The sequence below is a fragment of the Pongo pygmaeus genome, chromosome 3 (genome assembly GCF_028885625.2).
Source record: "Pongo pygmaeus isolate AG05252 chromosome 3, NHGRI_mPonPyg2-v2.0_pri, whole genome shotgun sequence".
NCBI lineage: Eukaryota > Metazoa > Chordata > Mammalia > Primates > Hominidae > Pongo > Pongo pygmaeus.
In genome coordinates, this window is record NC_072376.2 from 126,095,001 (window position 1) to 126,118,043 (window position 23,043).

At 37.7% G+C, this 23,043-nt stretch overlaps 1 protein-coding gene across 50 annotated transcripts in view; it reads left to right on the forward strand.

Annotated features, from left to right (window-relative positions):
* ANK2 (ankyrin 2) overlaps window positions 1-23,043 on the forward strand; it is a 683,028-nt gene that overhangs the window by 571,678 nt on the left and 88,307 nt on the right. For all 50 annotated transcript variants that reach the window (XM_063663998.1, XM_063664003.1, XM_063664006.1 and 47 more), the window contains 8 exons: window positions 2,984-3,181; window positions 6,368-6,466; window positions 6,987-7,085; window positions 11,158-11,355; window positions 16,096-16,194; window positions 16,835-16,933; window positions 20,844-20,942; window positions 21,865-21,963. In XM_063663998.1, coding sequence (XP_063520068.1) covers window positions 2,984-3,181; window positions 6,368-6,466; window positions 6,987-7,085; window positions 11,158-11,355; window positions 16,096-16,194; window positions 16,835-16,933; window positions 20,844-20,942; window positions 21,865-21,963 — 990 coding nt within the window. The remainder of the gene's footprint in view (window positions 1-2,983; window positions 3,182-6,367; window positions 6,467-6,986; window positions 7,086-11,157; window positions 11,356-16,095; window positions 16,195-16,834; window positions 16,934-20,843; window positions 20,943-21,864; window positions 21,964-23,043) is intronic.

Sequence of the window (23,043 nt, forward strand, 5' to 3'; positions counted from 1 at the left end):
ACACACAGACTTTTGGAAACTTCCTCTCTAAACCTAATAACATTGCTCGAGAATTCACCCTTTCCCAAAGAAGAGATAGTAAAAAATTGTGCCCAGTTACCACACTGAGCTCCAAGGTCAAGATCGCTGGATAGTTCACAGTCTTCTCAATCAGGTTTAGAAATAATATCTCATGGAGCTAAGTCATATGTTTTGCTTATTCACAATATATAACAAAAGAAAAACCATATACTCATAATAACATCTGTAATTTTTAAAGTTCATGCAGAACACTCTATTCACCAGTCCAGAGCATAAGACACATTTTGCTGGACAGACTGGAGAGCAGGGGCCACAGTTCCTCTGTCAGCCAATGTGTTTGCACCCAGGTCCTGCTCTCAGGAAGGTCCTTCCTTGTCCAGTGTCCTCAATGGACATTACTGAGAAGGCCACCAGAGCCTGACCATCTGGGAGCTCTCTTGCTTTAGGAGCTGGTTCTGTTGGCGCAATTACAGGGCTTGGCATTTGCTTTAGGGATCGAGCAATCTCAGGGGTCCTAGGCTTAAACTCACTTGAAACTTAGCTCATTTAGAACTTTAGTTAGATATTAGGAGATGTGGCTCCTGGGAACCCTGTTAGCTAGTAACTAGTAATAGAAATTTTATCAAATCTTTGAACTTTATCCCAGCCAGTGTTATTTTTCTCTTTGTAAAAGGAGCTGGGGCTCAGCAAGTCTCCAGAGTAAAATGGTAGACTGCAGTGGCAAAGCAGAGCTCACCTACTTCTGGTCCAGGCTGTGTCAGCCAGTGATGCTTTATGATGAGGGAATTGTTGCCTCTCATTTTTGGAAGAGGTCTATGCGATCAGGCTTCCCTCATTTCTTTACCTTTTCCCATGAATCTTTTCTTCTGCACTTTCCCAATTCTTTTCCCTGGTTTGAATTAACATTACCCTTAGGCAGTAAATTCAACTTTTGCAATTCAGCAGGGAAATAATTGGCCAAACCTCAAAAAGTCTTATATCCCTGGTTACAGGTTGAAAGATTTTCTTTGCAAAATTTGCATGTTCTTTCCTTTTCCACTTTCAGGTAGAGCTTTACCAAAAATGGAAAAAAGTAGGCAACACATCCTATTTTTTAACTTTTTTTTTTTTAAAGAAGAACATTAATGCTATACAGTCTAAGAACCAAGGATCAATAGTTAATAATTAACCCATTATGTAGCTACCTCTAGTCAATCATTGCCACTTCTCAGCTATGGATTAAAGAGTCATCATTGCTCCAACTATCCCTCTTACTCATGGAAAATCTATTTTAGAGTGTGTCACTTGCAATACCCACCCACCTTTATCAAATTTTGCAGGACAGAGATCTGAGAAGGGAACCCCAGAAACAACAAATGTTCATCATAGCTATTCTCAAGTTCCTTGGTTTTTAAATTGTTGTTTGTTTTGCTAACCATTTATTTTTATAAATAAAAAAATATTCATTTTATTTATAAATAAAAAATGTTCATTTTATTTATAAATAAAAAATGTTTATTCTCCCCATTCCTCTATCTTTTTCCTCTGTATTTCAGAGAAATTTTATCTTCTAATGTGTTGTCAGTCTCCTTTCCTACTGAGAGTCACTTTGTTCCGACAGGTCTGTTAGTGGCCATCTTATTGTAGTATCTATTTCCAAAGAATGTATAGGCAGAGAAATGTCTTTAGAATCCAATGCCCTGAATTCAAGTTCTGTTTTAATAGCTGAGTAACCTTGGACAATCTTTGAGAACTTGTTTAATTTTTCTTAATATCGATCTGGAAAATGGTCTAATAATACATTTTATGCTTTCCTTTTAACTCTATTAGGAGGGTGGGTCACATATGCATTGTACATGAAGAAAGCTTTTCAATTGCAGATGTTCACAAAATTTCAATTCTAGTCTAAAGTAATCATGTTACTGTCATTTATTTGCTGCTTACTACCTTAGAATTCATGCAGTGCTATTTTATCTCTTACTGTAGCTCCCTTTCTTTTTTCTTATAACTTTAAGATACTGCATGTTTTTGGATAGATCTTCCTTCCTCTATATACTTTTCTCCATTCATTCTTAGCCCTGGAAGTCAGCCCAGTTTTCCCTTCCTCACTTTTATTATGACATGCCCTTGGGCAGATAGTAAAGATATACCTCTTTTTATCACTAAAGTTATACTCAATTTTCTTTTTACAAGAGAGTGGTTTGGCCTGGTTCTCTAAACACTGAAAACATTATTTCCAACTACACATCAGAGTCAGGTGATTTTCTTGAGCCTCCTGGAACATGTCCTTCCTGTCCCTTAGACCCAGCTATATCCTCTGTTTTTAAATGGAAAGAACTTGGCAAATAGTTCACCCTATTTGCTTTTTGCCAGAGTCCCATTTCATTTTTTAAGTTCTGGATGCAAGTTTCAGAGCTATCTGCAGCGTTTTCTGAAATATCTTTTAAAACCAGATTACAATATCTTCTTTGTGCACTGTTTCTCCTTGAAGAAAATGACCAGCATTTGTATCCTTGGCTTGCTGAATGGAGTAAAATCAAAGATTTTCCAGCATCCCTGGTTCTTTTTCTCTTGAAAGAGTTCCCAGAATAAAACCTGCTTCTAAGTGAAAACTCTTGGATGAGAATATAGGTCCTAGGACTTTTGGACTAGTTTTTATTCTTATTCCAAGCCATCAGTTAGTTTATATTTAAACCTAAGTGAGGCCTAAAGCCTTAATGAGTTGAGAAATATTTTGGGATGCTCAGAAAGCAATGATCAAGTTCACGGAAGTATATACTTTTTAAAAATCGAAGGAAGACTGTGACCAACCAGGTTACTGCTGTAGCAAAATATAAAATATGCCATGGTTAAAACAGTAATGATTTTCTTTTGGGTGGGGTTCCTAGAGATTCCAAGAAGGCATAATGAAATATGAGTGAAACATATCACCAGTGAAGTTCTGTCTGCCTGGCACTAACTTTTTACTTGAATTGAGTTGTAGGAGGAACAGACACCTTTACATATTGCCTCCCGCCTGGGTAAGACAGAAATTGTCCAGCTGCTTCTACAACATATGGCTCATCCAGATGCAGCCACTACAAATGGGTACACACCACTGCACATCTCTGCCCGGGAGGGTCAGGTGGATGTGGCATCAGTCCTTTTGGAAGCAGGAGCAGCCCACTCCTTAGCTACCAAGGTAAGGAGAATGACATCATGACAACATGGACCAAGAGGATTCCTAAGTCATGTCCTTTCTGCTCTACCACATACAGAATCAAGAGGGTAGATCTCCTTAGGCCTTGACTTACTTCTTTCTCTACATATTTAAGACTCATTGTCTAAATGATTTAAGGGAATTGTGAAATTCCGTATATCTTGAATAAGAGTGCTGAGTTTCATTCTAATTAATGCCAATGTTTCTAGGACAGGTATCTAGTACTCTAAGATGATTTTCACTTTTCTTCTCTTTTATTATAAAATCCATAATATATTGTTAAGAAAAAGATAAATGAAATTCCTAAATACATTGAACTGGTAATACTAATGAGGAAGAGGGTACTGCATTAGATTGGCAGTACTATATTTGTTGTGAGTTGTAGTACCAGATCGAAGCTCATGTAAACTTATGCATTTTCGCAACCCTACTATTAGCCACCATTTACTTGACATTCTCATTCCCATATTAGTTTCCAACTTTACCAACTACACTCTGGCCTGGGTGTTTACAGTGTTTAAACAGAGCTGAGCTGGAAAAATCACACTTCCTTAGTTGTTATTGACATTGAGAAAAGAGTTTTACTTATGTTCCAAGTTTCATGACAGGGCAGAGTAATTTTTCCCATGCTTTATACATGCTATTTGACATTCATAATTTGGAGATGACTTAGAATAAAGCATGAATATACTCAGCTAATTAGAGCAAAATTAATTAAGCCAGTGCAAGTGAATTTGTCGTGGGGCAAAATAATTCCCACAAATGTAACAGTGATTCAGATTAATGAAAGGACAATTTCAATTCTCTCATAATCAGTAGGCATAAGTACTGCATCCAGGGAGAGGGAAAGTTGCAAATGTAAACTGAGATAGTGATGTGCTATCTGTCCTCTTATAAGTAGGAGCAGCCCACTAGGTGTTATGGCTTATCTGGTTGCCTGTTATGACTTACCTGGTTGCCTATGGCTGTAAAAAGTATTTTGATATAAGAAATTGACAATTATTGAAGTTCTGAACTCTGAAAAGTTGAAAGGATTTTAAAAGTTCTTAAAAAAAAAAAGAAACTAAGCAACAAAATGTAGTAATAACCTGAGAGATTTGGTGATTGTCTTATCAGAGGAGGGTGTAAATCATCAAAATTAAGATACATAAAATACAGAAATAGATAATAAAACATAGTCTCTTGTCTTTCAAAGATATTTAGGATTTTAAAAAAAACTATATCCATGGTAAATTAGAGCAATAAAATAGAATAAAATGTTAAACAGCATTTTTTTTTTTTTTTTTTTTTTTGAGACAGAGTCTCGCTCTGTCGCTCAGGCTGGAGTGCAGTGGCGCGATCTTGGCTCACTGCAACCTCCGCCTCCCAGGTTCAAGCGATTCTCCTGCTTCAGCCTCCCGAGTAGCTGGGACTACAGATGCCCTCCACCACACCCAGCTAAATTTTTGTATTTTTAGTAGAGATGGGGTTTCACCGTGTTAGCCAGGATGGACTCGATCTCCTGACCTCGTGACCCACCCACCTCGGCCTCCTAAAGTGCTGGGATTACAGGAGTGAGCCACAGCACCCAGCCAAACAGCATTTTAAGAGTTCAACTGACTAGGGCTGAACAGTGGTTGATTCATCATTATTAAAGCCATTTAAGAGGGTAAATGAAATCTTGGTGAGATTAACATAAAGGAAGAAGGCAGATGTATGACTCAAGAGATGCCTTCTAACTCTGGTTTTGTTACTCTACAGTAGATTTTATGTAGTTTTATCTAATAATCATTTCCAAACTTATAAGAGTTGGATCACTATTCTAGCAACACTTTAAAGATAAGGAGTTTATGTTTTCTTCCTCATCATGTAGTTAGTTTCAAAGAACTGTTTCATCCTGAGTATCACCCTAATCATTGTGTGCATTGAGTGGAGGGAAGAGAGCTCTAATCACAAATGCTGGTTTATGTGGACAATGCAAGAAGGAATAAATACTTCCTACGTTTGTCCCACACTTGGAAAAAACCAGAAGATTCGCTCTCTTCCAAGAATTTATTAATACCAAATGTTCAAAAAAGAAGCAAAAAGAAAAACGTCATCTCATTTAAAAATAATTTGTCTGGAGACACCGAAAGGGCAATATTGCTTCTTGGGGGATATTCTGTGTTTATGATGGGGGCTTAAATGGTCCCAGGATAAGCCATGGCTTAGAGCACCTAACCCAGGCATATTTGCTATGTGTTTTACAGGCCCTGGTCGGTGTTAGAATTCCCCCACTCCCACTGTAGTGCCAGAAGAGCATGTGGTTAAACTGTCTGGCCAAGAGGATGGATTTGACATCATGGTGTAGGAACTGTGCCATCCTCAAGATTTTAGTCCAGAGACTTATCTGTATTTATAACACACTGCTAATTACAGAGTAAGGCCATTGGTTAGGCACGGAAGACACTGAATGTACACATATCAACAGGTGTAGGAGAGCAGCCCTCTAAAAAAAAGCTTTAAAGCTTCAGTGTGTTTAAAAGTCTGGTGTTAATCAGCCCAACATCATGCCAGAAGTAGAAGGTATTTTACAAAAGCAATTGGTCTTTTAGACAGTGTCTTTTGGGAAAGGGGACAAGTCAGGATGGGGGTTGCTTTTTAATAGTACATGTTTTTTGTTCTATAGACCATTTATCTTGCCATTTCTCCACAAAATATGTCAACTAATTCACGAATACTTGTTTTTACTATGGCTGCCAAAATATCCTAAAATTTAAATTAATTTGGAATTCAGGTGTAATAAAAAGGATTGAAAGAAAGAGAAAGAGGGTTGGAGAGAAGGCAGCTGTTGTTTCAATTCTATTAATTTTAGAGGCAAGAAAAAGGCTTTTTTTTTTTCCCATTCACAAATTGGAGCCAGTTTACTGACACTAGTGGCTTTTAAAAATCCCAAACCTATAAAGTCAGATTTCAGTCTCCAAGCCCTTAAAATAAAATTTCTTTTGTTCAGTCTATCAAGCCAAACTTTTGTATGTTAAATTTTATTCTTTTTCTTTGTCCTTGTTCATGGCTAACAGATTTAACGCTACCAGTATTTTTTCCAAATGAAGAATCAGTATACTTTGCTTAATATGTTAACAAATAAAAAGATTTCGTGAGGAGTTACAACAATAAATACGATTTTACTTTTGTTTCTCACATTTTCAGAAGGGTTTCACTCCCCTGCATGTAGCAGCCAAGTATGGAAGCCTGGACGTGGCAAAACTTCTCTTGCAACGCCGTGCTGCCGCAGATTCTGCAGGGAAGGTAAAGATTTTCTATACGTTATAATTACGTAACAGTGAAGGTGATAGATTAGGAGATCTGTAAAGACATTTTTCTCACTTCTCTGAAAGGAATGTGAGAGCAACTGATGAAACTATCCCAAATAGACATGGTGGCGATGTCTTCCATGACCGTCCATGTACACACTGATTCAGAAAGCATTTTGAGCTGTGCCTCAAAGTCTCGTCACAACAGCCCCAGAACGTCTCTATATTAAGAAGAATCCCTGCAGTGTTAATGTAGTATTTCTTACATAGCAGTTTAGACCTTTATACATTGTGACCCTCAAGATCCCCTTTGCTGGTGGTATGCTCATTTTCAATTTTAGTTATGTTTTTAATATGAACATTATTAGGGATTTGTTTATTTTCGTACTTTTTTCTATTGACTATATTAATTCATTAACATGAATTTAATCAATATCAGTTTCCAGGCATCCTGGTAGCTTCAGGGCAGCTAACCCTAATTTATTAATGCTGAAACTTAAACACACCCTTTACAGAATGGCCTTACCCCGCTCCATGTTGCTGCTCATTATGACAACCAGAAGGTGGCGCTGCTGTTACTGGAGAAGGGTGCTTCCCCTCATGCCACTGCCAAGGTGAGGACCACAGAAAAGGATTTACAGGCATAGGGTGTAACTATCGCCTGAAAACACATGAGAATTGTCTTTTAAACACATGGTGTAGTATAACTGCGACTAGTCCTAGCGATAGCAGCTTTTGGGATTGACACCCTTTTTTTTCCCTTGTATTTCTGCCAGTTGCGTCTTGAAAATCTTTTTTAAGATTTTTAGAGTCAGCAAATATTAAGGGGATGTGCCTATAAACCAGTAGAGATGAATCTTATTGCTAACATTCTGTGTATTAGAGAATGAAGTCTGAATTTTGAGAATTGAGAAATAAAGTCATTAACATGTTTTCTCTTCTCTCCTATAAACCAAATGCTATGATGAAAATGTCCTTTTATACTCTCAGTCTTTCAAACTTCTATTTGTTTCTTTGTTTTTTTTAAAAAAAATGTTTTATCTGTGTTAACTGTAGCATGGATCCCTCTAAGTCCCTAGATTCAGAGGTGGTGGGAGGATGCCTTTTTGGTGTATATCTAGAACCAAATTCCGAAACAGCTCCAACTAAGACTTGTACTTACAGACAGGGCATTTCCCACCATTCTAGTTGGCCCCTTATTACACTGAAAATATATATGAATGTCGTATAATGCATAAAGTCCTCATTGCATCTTTCGTTCATTAATTCAGCACACCAATTTTGAGAACACATCAGGGTTTATTTAAAAAATATTGATTGTAATGGGAAAATATTTATGCTATATTAGACAACATAATAAAAAAAACTGCCACCATTTATTTGCCAAACACTATGCCGAGCACTTTACAGGCAATATCTCATAATAACCCCATGAGACTGGTATTCTAATGATCTCCGTTTTGCAGATGAGAAAGTGAGATTTAAGTAGGTTAATTTTCCAAAGTCATATGAATAATAAGTGTTAGAGCTTGTACCTGTGTTTGACCTCAGGCAGACTGACTTTAGAGCTGGTGCTCTTAACCAGCTAGGTCCTTTGTGTCCCAAAGCAATAGAGGGAGATTTATTCCACTTCTATTATACAAATATATACATATATACTCATATGCCTATTTAAATTTTATACATATTATAAATATAAAATAGGATATATACATAAAATATGTTGTGTATAATATATATTTTATATATAAATATATATCATAAATATATAACTTTGTACACATACATACATATACATCTACATATATTTATATCTTTTTGATGCCAATAGTTTATAATAAAGTACTTGAACTGTCAAAAGAGGGTGCCAACTGTTCATAATTATCCACACTGTTCTTACTCCTCTTTTTTCTACAACCTCATCAATTCAGCACATATTTTACGTCTTTCTTCACACTAGATTATAAGCTACTAGAGGAGTGTTCATATCATATTCATTTGCGTATCTATGAGGTGTTTAATAACATATGTGAGTTCCCAATAAATTTGGATGAAAGAATGAAGATTGAGCAACTATGGAATAAAAATATACCTGCTCACTTAACGTGCCAGCATTTTTTTTTTCATTAGCTTTCCAGGCTGACCATTCTCAACATAGATACAAAAGACTTCATTAGTACTCATGAGTACTTTCATTGAACTCTTACAATGTGCAAAGAAAGGATTATAGGTACTCAATGGGAGGTAAAATTGTAAAACATATGTTCTCTTTCCACAAGGGACTCTCATTCTGCTTGCAAGAGAAGACCTAGATTATAAAATAATGTGTATGGTTTTCCTAAAGAGACAAACATAGCCTTGATTTCTAGCCTCTACCTTGTATGGTCCTTAATCTTAGGCATGCACGTACCAAGTTCAGAAGATGACATAAAGCATTTCTCTACTCCAGAGTCCACAGTAGGATGGGTATTCTGGAAATGCCTCTCTAGTGTCTTTCACTTATCTGCCCCAGCCTGTCAATGAACATGAGTCCTTCATCTTTGGGGCCACTCCTAGAGGGCTCCAGATGGTAAGATCCCCACTGTAGTCTCCACTTTAGACTCTCTTTCTGCTCATTATAATGTCCCCTCTCCTTAACGCACATGGTCCTTTGGCCACGAGAACTTTGCTTCTTTCCACCAGAGTCCTAGTCTTTATTGGGAGTGCTGCAATTATTTGAGTCCAAAAATGTTTCCTCTTTGTGGAGTAAGAGAGCTTTTCAGATCTTGTTGGTTGAGTATCTACCAGGCAAACCTCCTCCATTGCCAAAATTGACACCTTCTTTGATGATCGCTTATGTTGTTTTGCTAAAATATCCCTTTACCTAACCTTAGTAGAGCCCATGCTGTAGGCAGGGGGGTAACTGAGACTAAAGAAACACATTGTAGCAAAAAGAAGTTGACTAAACTTATTTGATCCACAAAAATCTATGTGTCCTTTTTTCAATAGAGTCTATGGACACAAATACAGTATTTTGAAGCATCTGGGACCTCTGATCAGACCCTGAAAAGGCTTCCAAGCTGAATTTCCTTCAGTTGCTTCAGGAGAAACATTGTTTGTCAAAAATGAAAGACACTTATTCTTGCTTGGAGAAATGGGGACAGAGTAGATAATGTAGGGTTGTATGAGGATCAAGATTTGATGATGGCTCATAAAGACATTTAAATTCTCAAAACACTTTTTTATTTTTTGGTACACTTTGCAGTTAGCTTTAAGGAAATAGCATGACCTAAAAATACCTCTCAAGTTTGATTACAGGCTCAAACCTGTAATCCCAGCACTTTAGGGGGCCAAGGTGGGCAGATCGCTTGAGCTTATGAGTTTGAGACCAGCCTGGGCGACATGGTGAAACCCCATCTCTACCAAAAATACAAAAAAATTAGCCAGTCATGGTGGTGTGTGCCTGGAGTCCTCGGTACTTAGGATGCTGAGGTAGGAGGATCACTTGAGCCCAGGAGGTGGAGGTTGCAGTGACTGAGATGGCACCACTGCACTCCAGTCTTGGTGATGGAGCCATACCTTGTCTCAACAAATAAATAAATAAAACATCTCATGGTAATCTCACAAGAAGCACTTGATCATTATGCTTTCTTTCCCTTCAGCATGTCACTGAAGGGAAAAGCCACTGTTTTAAATTTTTATCACACATTTCGAATGGAAAATTCTACCAGATTTGATAAAGAAAGGAAATAAAACAATATATATTGCAGACTTACAGTTGTTCCACATTTTTTTCTTTTAACTAAATATGGGGTTTAGAGCAGAGTATGGGTTATCCTGTCCCTCTCCACAAACTCCCACCCGAGATGAGTAGCCTCATATTTCTACTTTCGAAGCAGCAGGTTATAAAGAAGGGGAGATCTAGGATTTGAACAGACCACAAGATTAATATAAGCTAATTTTGTTGTTGAATATATTTCAAATTCGAATGCAACCCATTAAAGACGGGGATCATGTCATGTTCACCATTGTATTCCCACACCTAGCACACTGCTTGGCATATTCTAGGCACTCAGTAATATTTGTTGAACCAGTTTAAAGTACAATCCAAACAGAAGCATATTAGTTGGAGTATTATAGTAAGATAATAGAAATAATTCCATTTGATTCTTTATATTATAACCATATGTGAAGTGTAGCCTTGGTTCCAGATAGCACACGCAATTCAAGAGCAATATGGACAAACTAGAATCAGCTCAGAACAGGTCATCCTTATTGGGAGAGATCTAGAAATGGCACTTCCATCAGGAATGGTTGAAGGAATGGAGAAATTAGCCTGGAAAACAGAAAACTAAAGGTGGATATGAAAATCATCCCCAGGTATTTAAAGGATGGTCATGTAGAAGAGGAACCTGGCTTATTCTATGTTGCTCTTCAGGAGAGAAGCAATATTATAAGGAGAGAATTTTTAGCTCTGGAGCTTTGATGTCTATATCTGTTTTACAGTAGAATGGGGTGCCTTGTGACTTTTATTGTAGATATTCGGTTACTGTTGAATGGAAACGTGATGAGTAAGAGTTTGGATTAACTGTAAACTCACTTTTAACTCTTCTATTGATTAGAGATTTTTATTTCCTTTAGAGATACATATTAGAGCAATTGTTAATCTTACACTATATGCATATGTTTTATTTTTGTTTTTTTTAGAATGGCTATACTCCATTACATATTGCTGCCAAGAAGAATCAAATGCAGATAGCTTCCACCCTCCTGAACTATGGAGCAGAGACAAACATTGTGACAAAGCAAGGAGTAACTCCACTCCATCTGGCCTCACAGGAGGGGCATACAGATATGGTTACCTTGCTTCTGGATAAAGGAGCCAATATCCACATATCAACCAAGGTATTCTGTCCTTTCTTGCATCAATCAAGAGTGTTTTGGATGCATGTAAACAGAAACCAATCACAGACAGTTTGGAACAAAAAGGAGCAATGTATTAAAAAGAAACAGGGATATCTTACAGACCCCAAGGACAGGAAGGGAGTCAAGCCTTATGAGAGATTAGAAAACCATAAGGAAGCAAGGGAAAGAGACTCTCTGTATGGCAACACTTTGGCTTCTTGACTTTTCTATGCAAGTCAGTTTCATTCATCTCTACAGCCCCGCTTTCCTTGCTTTTCTCTGTGTGTCTAAAGAGGCTACCCTGTAGCTCCCAATGTTAACATCACTATAATTGCTCCAGTGTCTGCTGCTCCTCATTCTAAATTTCATATATATATAGAGAAAGAATGCTTCCATCTGGGATTTAGCTTAAACAACTGCCTCTAAGCTGGCAGGCCCATGTTCACCACCCAAGGCATTCTTTAGTCCTGCTGGGCATCTGAGGCACCTCTGGATAGGAGAGAGGAAACTTAATAAAATACAGATTTTTTTCAGTCAACGTAGGTCTAGCTTGAGAGGTTTGGTGGTGGTGGTGAGAAAATGTTTTTTTTTTTTTAATAAAGCACAACAGTCATTTTAGCCTTTCTCCAGGGACTGGCCTCTATAGACCTCCACATTAATTATAATAGAATGGCAGCCAAAGATATAAGGGAAAAATATTCAAATATAAAAATATATATTTTTACAAGTATATGTCTTTTGATACACCTATCCATCCATCTACATAAAGATCTATAGATCCATCTATCTAACTTTCTATCTTACACTTATATATACACTGCTATAGCCAGCTGCTGAGAAACACAGAATTGGAACCTGTATTTATTAAGTTGGTTTGTCATTTGATGTCTTGATGCTTTTTGTAATACGTTATATGGGCTTAGTGAAAATTAAGTTTCTTAGCTCCTTCCATAAATATACAAATACTCTATGTTTTCTACATTTCATTGTTAATTGGTACTTTTAAAGTATCAGTGATAAGTTGGTCTTAACGACATTTGTAAATAGGTTATATAGCATGCATCCTTTAGGAAGAGCTATGAAACAGGCAGGTTGCCTTGAATACTTCTGCAGTCCTAGTCTATTTCCTTGTCACTCAGAAGTGTTCCTGTACATCCCCTGCCCTTACGTACTTCTCTGGCCTTTATAAAAAGTCCCCACAAATCCTTTTTTAAAGTATGATGAGAGCAAATTATAGGGTTAGTCTTCCAAAGGATAGTTGCATTTTTACAAGAACGAACACGATAAAGCCTTACAGTGAAATTCCGTGTATCAGATGGACAATCATTACAGTCTAGGGCATGGACGTCCTTGTGACTATTGACGTCATGTCATTCAGGTGGTCATTTACCCTGTTGGAGAAAATATGATCATGAAGCATAGAATATTTTATTTAATATTAGTGTATGAAGAGGGCATGTGTTTACTCTATTAATAACAAATAAATCTTCATTTGAAAATAAGCCAAAGAAATCCATAAACAATTCAGCAGTATTTTGAGTAGGATTAAAATTCCAGATAGTTCATGAAACTGATCTTACAATGCTTCTGATGGTGTTATTTTTAATTTATAAAAATGACAGCTACATATCTGAAATCAGTTCACTATGTCCTCCTTTATGGTATTCTTCTAAATACATTGCTTTCTTTGACAGCGTTTTAGCAGTAGCAAATATTTAATGAGTATTTTTGAGTTGCACACTCAGAAATGAAGAAAAACTTCAATTTTGAATCACAAAGTAATTTCTTTATCTTTATAACAATGATTTCAGTATTACATGTGAGTGATGTCCTAAACACATAGTATGTTTATCACTAAAGTAAAACTTTAGTAAGTTTACGCAGATATATCTGACTAATAATACAATATACAAAATTTACATATAAAACATATAACCTTGCCTTTTGGTTAGAATTATAAGATGATGCAACTATAAAAATATCTCAGATAAGAAGCAAAACCGATAAAAAATTTCCCATTGCTTTTGAAGAAAGCATATATTCTTTTCTTTTTAAGGCCAACTCAATAATTTCATACTCTCCATATGATTATTTCACATTAAGAACTATAATATAGAAGTGATATTATAATCATTTTCCAAACACCATCTATCATAAAATAAAACCAAAAAAGATCAGTCATTGAGTCCACCAGTGTGTCTTAGGAAATAAATTACTTTTTTTGAAAAGAACTTCTTCAACACTTTCTATTTTCTTTATTTATTAGAAAAGTTTTTTTTTTCCAGAAACCTTTCAAACAGTGTTTTTCCTCTATTCTCACACTACCACACAACAATCATCAACACAGAAGACTTCTGTGACCAAATGTGGAGAGGTTTTCCCCACATACCAAGCAGCACACACCAGCTGGGTGTCCTCCAATTCAGTTCCAACACTGTCTATCTGGAGAGAGTGTTAGATCCCTTCAGTTGAGGGCTCAGTCCCCAAGACTGCCCTCTGCACAGACACCAATCACAAGTCTGGGCCTCTGAACTTCTGACCGACTGGCTTCAAGTTGGGGTTCCAAGGACACTCCCTTTGAGTTCCATTAATTCACTGGAGTGGCTCACAGAGCTCACAGAAACACTTACATTCACAGTGCTTACAGTTTCTTATAAAGGCTATTACAAAGGATGAAGATGAAGAGACACACAGGGCAAGGTATGAGGGAAGGCACACAGCTTCCATGCCCTTCCTGGGCGCACCACCCTCCACAAGGAAGCTCCATGTGTTCAGCTATCCAGAAGCTCCCCGATCCCTGTCCTCTGGGATTTTATGGAAGCTTCATGATGTCAGCATTCATTCCCCCAGGATATAGGATGGGACTCTCTCTCTCAGGAGGGTCTTATGATCCACAAATGCTGGGGGGAAGATTAGAGCCTAGCCTTAGGGAAAGTGAAAGGAGGCTGGGGGAAGGTGGGAGATATTTTGTTCCTGAGGCCTGCCCCTGAGGCCTAAAATGCACAGCGTTATAATGAAAGACTATAATAACGGCTATGGGAGTTATGAGACAGCAAGCGTGGACAAAAACCTATATTCACTGCAGTTTACATCCTTTGATTTGGATACGCAAGTTTACCACAATAAACTGCAGAGATTTTCATACTGGTTGTTAGTTTGTAATCTTGCATTGCAGAAAATCCATTCTGCAAATAGAGTAGAAAAAAGCGCACATATTTAAAAAGTCATCAAAAATGTCTTTGAGATTTGATGATCACTTTATGTGATGATCACTTCAATAACATTTTTAAACAGACTATCTCTGTAAAGAGAAATATTCTGTTTGTTATTTTAGTAAGGAGAAAATGAAAGAATCTTGTTTTATCCTAATATTCAGTTTTTTATACATTAGGATTAAATAATATTTGTTTAGAAGTGAAGAAAATTTTAATAGAAAAGGATATGCCTTCTATCTCACCCTGTGTTTTACAAAACTCAAAGTTGAGCACACCCAGAGCTCTCAGGATTAAAAAGCTCCAGGCCCACAAAGAAAAAGCCTCCTCTCACATTGTAGAATGGTTTTCTCTCTCTAGGTTTCACTTACATTTTTGAAATAAGGTCAGTGTACTTTTTGATTTCCATAAGTAGCACCATGGCTGGAGATCAGGAATTTTGAAGAACATGGCTTAGCTTTCTCAGCCCAGGTGCTAATGCAGGAGAGTGGGCCTGAAGAGTTGTGGTCAGCAGGGCTGGTCAATTTTAATCAGATGTGAACTGGGGAAGAGGTGCTGACTCAGAGCCCAGGTAGCCACCTCAGTCTATAGCTGCAGGATGTCCAGGAAGAGCATAAATATACTAGGCATTTGAACAATAGTGAGGGGAGAGAAATATACAGTATAAATATACTGTAGACTAGAATGTAAGCTCTATAAAGACAGAAACTTTTGTTCACTGCTGTATTCAAGTGCCTAGAATATGAACACTTCATGACATATGAAACATACTCAAGAAAACACCTGTTAAACATGTAAATGATGTAGTAAGGCTACCAGAGTGTGGCATTGGCTGAATAAGCCACTTTCCCCCATCTTTTCTCCATGCCTTTCTTTTTTTATTATTAATTCATAACTGTACCTTGATTGGATATTCAAATAAACAAAATAATTACTTGATGTATATATACCAAACATGTTGCATAAAGCTGAGCAGTTTATGGTGCTATATAAATAATGAGGTTACTTTAAGGTAATGTTTAGAGGAACCTCCTGAAAAGTATACTCTCTTTGGGTGCTGGAGAAAGTTTTTCTGAACTCATTTCCTGTAACTGTCCATTTTTACACTCAGGTGATATTTTGTTGATAAAATATAGATGATTATTATGCTTATAAAATAGGTGTAATAGTTGGTTGATCAGCTATTTAAATAAATAAGTTGGTACAGCAGGACATCCAGATGGATTTGAAATAAATGCCATTTGAAAGCTTATTAGCCGTGCTATTTTAAAGCTAATATAAGAACCCAATATAGAAAATAGAAAATGTAATTTGCCTGATGTGTTGATTGACTTAGAGGACATGTCTTAGATGAAACATCATTAATTTAGAGAGTTTGCCTTAAATGTCAGAAGATATAGTTTCTGGGAAGAGGCTATGAGTTTTCCAGGATATTTTCAATATTTTCATTATTTTTTTCATAATATTATAGATGATGCAATGTATTTTCTTCTTCAACTGTATCCCTTTGGTTCCATTCTTTCTGTAGAGTGGACTCACATCCTTACACCTTGCAGCCCAGGAAGATAAAGTGAATGTTGCTGATATTCTCACCAAGCATGGAGCTGATCAGGATGCTCATACAAAGGTAAAGCAAATCATTCTCAGTATTGTGACAGGTTCTGGCTGGGATGATTCCCAGTAGTCCCCATTCAGGTCATCCCATGTCCAGGATCTTCCCTCCTCAAGAGTCCATTCTGAAATATAAACTAATCATAACCCTCTCCTGTGCACAAATCTATGGTAGCTCCCCATTTTTTGCTGGAATCAAGTCCAGTGGATAGCATGAGGTCAGGACCCTTTGCAGACTTTAGCTAGTTCACATGACTTGCTGCGTTCCTCCTGTATTTGCTCATCTCCATGCCCTTGGTCTGGAAATGGATTTTCCCTCTCTATGCCATAAAATTCTTACCCATTCTTTAAGCCTGCTGTAGCTACATGTTTCCTGCATCTCCTATCAGAGTCATTCTGTCTTTGCTGTTTTCAGATATTATTTGTGCCTCTCTCTTAGTTCTTTGCAGATTAAGTCACCCACATCTGATCTCTCTTGCTGATATGAAGTTCCTTGTGGTCAGGAGTACATATATAATCTGCTAAATAATACCTTTAGTCAAATTGAATCCTATAATAACTGATACTCTACCCAGTCCTTCTCCTCTGGGGTGTTAACCACTAGAGTAGTAAAGTTTCTACTTTATCTATTTTTAACTTTTTATTCTTATTTACAGCTTGGTTACACACCTTTAATCGTGGCCTGTCACTATGGAAATGTGAAAATGGTCAACTTTCTTCTGAAGCAGGGAGCAAATGTTAATGCAAAAACCAAGGTAAAGTACTTGTGGTCATTTTCAATTCTTATAAGCCAAAAGGTTCAGCCATCTGGATGCTTCACTAGTTTACCAAAGCTACAAGTGGTTTTTTTTCTTCCTTTTTAGTTCTAAAGTGATTTTGAAGAGGTGATGTAGTTTTGTAATTATTTGAGAATTTTCATTCTAATGACCTTTGACAGCCATGAAGGTTAGCTTCAGAACTACTTCTATTATAAAGTTAAAGTAGCTGACATCGATTTAACAACTTACTGCAGGATACAATAGATGCCTGCTAGAACATCTTGATGTTCTGGCAGCTTTCCTTTATGTTGTTTCAGGGCCTTGGCCCCCTCCCCTGACCCCTTATCCTCTCATGAAGAAATACAGACAGGCAGCCTAGACTGCGTGCCTTTCATTTTTAATGAACTCTGTCACATTCAGAACATCACATGGACATGCTCAGTGAGGCAATAATGTATAAGGCCTGGGCTGGAAGTTCTCAAGGATAATGCAGAGCTGACTTGATCCCAACAGTTTCCCCAGTGGCATTTGAAAGGTCCTATTCAGCAAAGCAAGGTTGGAACATAACACTTTACTTCAGTGCACTCAATTTGGTTCAAGGTGAATAGAAGTTCATATTGTAACTGTGGCTATTATGCATAATATAACTTGCAGCTCCAAGTTCTTTGATCCAAAGAAATATTTATTTGCACATTTATTTAAGTTCATGTATCAGAAATTTTTTTCTTTTTTTTTTTTTTTTGAGACAGGGTCTTACTCTGTTGCCCAGGCTGGAAAGCAATGGCATGATCAGAGCTCACTACAGTCTAGAACCTGGGCTCAAGTCATTCTCTTGCCTCAGGACTGGCTAGGACTATAGGTGCATGATACCATGCCCAGCTAATTTTTAAAAGTTTTTGTAGAGATGAGGTTTCACTATGTTGCCTAGGCTGGTCTCGAACTTCTGGGCTTAAGCGAAATTCTCCCACCTTGGCCAAGCAAAGTGCTGGGATTACAAGTGTGAGCCACCAAGCCTGGCCCAGAAATTTCTAACTGCAGCTATTTGAATGGGCTCAAGTAAATTAGTGTGAGCACGTTCAGGACTTTTCAAAGCCATCATTCAAAATTCTATAAATTAAAAATATACAGAAGTTTTGTAAGTCAGTCTTTATATTCTCTTAGAAGCAGAAACAAAATCATTTCTATACATAAGCATGTTTATAGCTAATTTAAAATAAACTTATTTTTAAACTATAAATAATACTATTAACATTTAAACTTATAATCTTACTCTAGCAAGAATAGCTTGCTGCCTAGTTTCTGACCAGTTCTTAAGTTCTCATGAAATTGAACTTTGAGACTTACTTAAAGCCTCTAATATGAATTCTCAGGCATTAGCTCCTAAAGCCTTTTCTGATGAGCCAGCTCCCATATAAACACTCCAGGAAAGACATTTTTGTTGGAATCCAAGTATTCTCTTGAAATGAGCAAATGCAACAGTACAGTGAGATGTTGGCAGGGCTTGAAAATGCTTATCATACTTTTAAATGTTTCATTGTTGAAATGGTTATAATATTTAGAAGGCAAACACTATATTATCTAGAGAATATCAATGGTCTCCCTGGAGTTTGACCTGCATTGAATGAAGATTTGATTGAAAGAAAAATCTCATTTTATCATTTCAGTTTTTTTTTTTTTTTTTTTAAGGGAACTAAGTTGCTTGCACTGTTACGTTTGGAACCATATATCTTCAGGGAAATAGATACAAACCTCAAAGGACAGTCTTTTAATAAACTCTTCAGATTTTTTTTCACATGAAAATGACATCTTTGGGAAAGGAATTAGGTTTTCTTCCTCATATCTTATGTGTAGCTGTACTTACTAAAAATGGATTCATTGCTTTAAAAATGTAAACATATATATTAACTTTACTTTGTAAACTCTCATGATGTGGTATAAAAAATTTGGCAAAATTAACTTGTTTTATAAGACTATTTGTTGCTTAAAATTAGAAAGAAACCCTGTTACAGCAACTTGGGATGAACCAGACCTGGTTAATCATATGTTTAATTTGTGAAGAGGGTTTAGAACAGCACATGAAAAAAATTTTATTTATTAAAGACACTGTGAAGATTATGGAGCTCTTCAATTAGAAAAACAAACAAACAAACAAAATGAAAACAACACCACCAAAGTGATTGCTAAAATTTTCAAAGCTAGAAAATAAAACAGATTCATGAACAACTTATCTGATCCTTCATCAAACTTGAAATCTTGGCCATTTCCATTTTTCAAATGAGGAACCTGGGGCTTAGAGAGGATTAAGGGTCTGCAAATAATTGGTAGCACTGGGTCCAGAGCTCCTAGCCAGATGGGCCTGTGACAGTGGATTAAGAATCAACCAAATGTTTATGTAAACACTTTTGAATTGCTCCAGACTTCCCTGGCAAATATCCTCACTGGGGATTTCAGGTAAAGGTTAGATGAAATCAGGGCTGGGGAACATTTTTGTGGCCACAATGTCCACTGATCTATTGAGGGCAAGAATGTTGCTTTGGCATTATTAATTTACATATATTTATAGATAATTTAGGTTTATTTATATATTATAGTGATATTTTATTAATTTACATGCTATGTTATTTAGCACATAGTGTGTGATTAGTAAATGCTTGTTGAATGAATTAACTTGGCTGATACTGAAAAGATGAACTAAATTCAATGGATTTAATGGATGTAAACACAATGAAAAGGAATAATTTTTATGAAAAGAAGTATCGCTTAGTGTATTCTCCTCAAATATCCATGGATTATCTGATTTGTCCGCAGTGTCCCTGTAATAGCCAAAGGCTTCTTGGAGTCCCTGTAATTGACTTATATTTTCAGGTTTCCTGGGGTCATCCCATTGTAGGGATTTATAAGGAGACGTAAGACTTTCAACATGACGGAGCTGAGGATGTGCCACACTTAGAGACACTTAGGTAACCCTGATACATATGGGCATGTTCCTATGGGCAGACAGAGTGCAGTGAATTTATAGAAGAAATCATGTAGCACCCACATCTATAGTAGACAGAACAAGCAAATATGTATGTTGCTCACAGGGCAGCAGTGACATTGGATGAAAGGGGTATGTACACTTAAAAGCTTAGAGTATGAAAGGGCCACTCAGAACTTAGAGCCCAGGACAACTGGGTCTGAAACATATAGATAAAATTTGATGAGAAGTGAAGCAGGTGGATTTTAATAAATAATAGCCATTGTCTGGTAGCCATTGGCTGTCATGGTCTTCTGCACAGGATCTGAACCTTGCCCGATTGTGGAGAAATTACTTAACTTTCTTATTTTCAGTTTCATCATGTCTGAAATGGCGAGAAAAGCTGTTCTTGGAAAGGAATATAAGATTTAGATTTACTTTCAATGATTTAGAATCCCTAAAGCTAAGCCAAAGGTTAATTATTAGGAGAGTCATGATGAACAAGCAGTGGTTTATGTGACCCTCTGCAGCCTTCAGTTAAAAACAATTTTAACTCTTGTTTCCCAGGGAAGAAATCACAGTGATAATGCTCTGTCTTATTTTAAATCTCTCCTCTCAGCTCAGATGTGAGCAGAAGTCGACTGCACCCACCCCCTTCACCTTCTTAAGGGAGCCCTCCTTTTTAATGCTAACTGGTTAAAATGTAATAATAGTTATCATTTGGAGTCTGTTAATCTTGTTTCATCAGCTGTTCTCTTCTCTTTGCTTAGCAGACCATAAGGTGTGAGGGAGTGTTTGCTGCTGAGAAATGGGTTGCTGATAATCTTGGGCTCCAAATAAAGCATCCGTGATGGTTTTGTTGTAAATAAGACTATTCAAAATGAAAGCTAACCTAATTTTCCTCTCCCTCTGCAAATCGGGTGCTGGGCCCGCCACCACTGTCCTCCACAGAACGGCTACACGCCTTTGCACCAGGCCGCGCAGCAGGGTCACACGCACATCATCAACGTCCTGCTCCAGCATGGGGCCAAGCCCAACGCCACCACCGCGGTAAGGCAGACGCCACTGCCCCTCACCACGCTTTCTTCTTTTCCTCTCTTGCCCTGGTGGCTTCTTGTCTGAGCTGAGTGAGGTCGGATTCCTCCTCTTTAAATAAGCCCCCTGGACTCTGGAAAGCCCCAGATTTTTGGACAGGCTTTCCAGAAGTCAGTGTGACTTCCCCAGAAGTGCTTGCCCTGGGAGGGAAAGCAGTCAGCCTGACTCTTTGGCTCTCTCTGGAGACGGGGGCCCTCCGCTTGGGCTGCTGGAACGTGCTCTGCTTACAGCTGGCTCTCAGATGTGAGCACAAATTGACCCCCCCTCGCCTTCTTAAGGGAGCACAGTAAGGGAGCTGCTGGCTTAAACAAAGCTCATTGGGTTGTGGAGCCATTGAAATGTAAACTAAGCGGTGCAATTAAACGAACTGGGATCCCGAGTGGCCTGGGTTGGATGCAGCCTGAATTGCTTGCTTGTGTTACTTTGCTGCACAGTGAGCTTCTGCACAGCTGTAGCTAAATGTTACCTTGTTCCCTATGGTAACATCTTACCTGCAGCAGATGGCCTGACTTCTGATGAGGGATAAGTGTACCCGGTACTTGCTAACAGGTTTTGGAGACGTCATGAGGCACTTTCTTAAGCGCAATACAGTATTTGTAGAAGATATTTGACAACCTTAGGGTTAAAGCGTCAAGTGCTTCTTATTAAAAAGAGCAAGCAGATGCAAGCTTGTTGTGTTACCATGGTGACCTGGGCTATAGTCTGAAGAAGTTACAAAGACAGATTTAGACGTAATGGTAAAAACTAGTGATTTTCCTAAGCTGTGCCTTGTTTTGGAAGGAAATGCTGGCTCATGCAGAGCAGCGGGTGAGCTCATTGGCTCACATCGCAGTCCTCTCTCTTATTTCTCACTCTCTCTCTTTCACTCTCTCTTCAGAATGGCAACACTGCCTTGGCGATTGCTAAGCGTCTGGGCTACATCTCCGTGGTCGACACCCTGAAGGTTGTGACTGAGGAGGTCACCACCACCACCACAGTGAGTATGAGTGACTGATTAGTTTCAGCCTTGTTATCTTCGTTTTCAAACTAAATACACGTACAGTACTTTTTCACTCACAAGATGTTTGGAGCTTTTGGTTTTGAACTTCTTTTTGTTGTAGCACATACATAGGCATGTGCAGAAGTAAATGAATTCACACAAGGAATACAGGGCTTCAGCTTCCTTTACTTAGCACCTATCCCTATAAAAATGTGTGAATATAGTTTTATAATATTTAATTCCTTTTTCTGTGACTGGCTTCTTATTTTCTGGCTCCTCTGCCTTTTTCCTTTAGTTGTGTGTGACACCTACCGCTGGCAAAGCGGTAACACACTCCACTGCAAACTTATCTTAGCCAGGAGGTCAGGCCAGCCTCTGGAAAGACCCTGCCCCTCCCAATACTGTGCTCATGACTGGATCAAATGGACTCCCAGAGCGAGCAATTCATCCTTACTTTGCATCTTATTTCTGATTATTATTTTTTAATTCAAAAAGAGAATTCCTCGTGCTTACTAGGTAAATTGTGCCTGTATCGTGAAAAAGTATATTTTTATATTTTTTATTTTCTCTGTTTTGAATACAACTGCTGACTCTTCATGACAAATCAGTGGTTATCACTGGCCTTTGCTAGAGAAACTCTAGAAAAGTAAAGACCATGATAATATTGAGTCCTAATGCTCCTGTACCATTCAGTGGGAGCAAAGTTTAAAGGAGGCCTCCTGAGAGGGGGCTCCTACCTGAAAGTGGAAGGGCTATTATATTTGCATTTATTCATTCACTAACTTTCTACTTTAAGCATGGATTAAACAATGGCTCTTTAATTTATCTTCCTAAAGTAGAAAAGTAGAAGAACAGTACGACATGAGAAGCTCTTCAAAGACAATAAAACCACAAATGAACAAATAAAGAATTCTGAAGGAGATTCTAGTAAATGCTCCAAACTAAAAATGCATATAGAGTTTGAAACACTTGGTTTTTTTGACAGATGTGAGGAAAAAGAAAGGAATTTTGTTCTTCAGGCTGACAGTAAGTTCCTGTTGACATACATTGAAGTGATGGAATACAGTTGGTTTAACG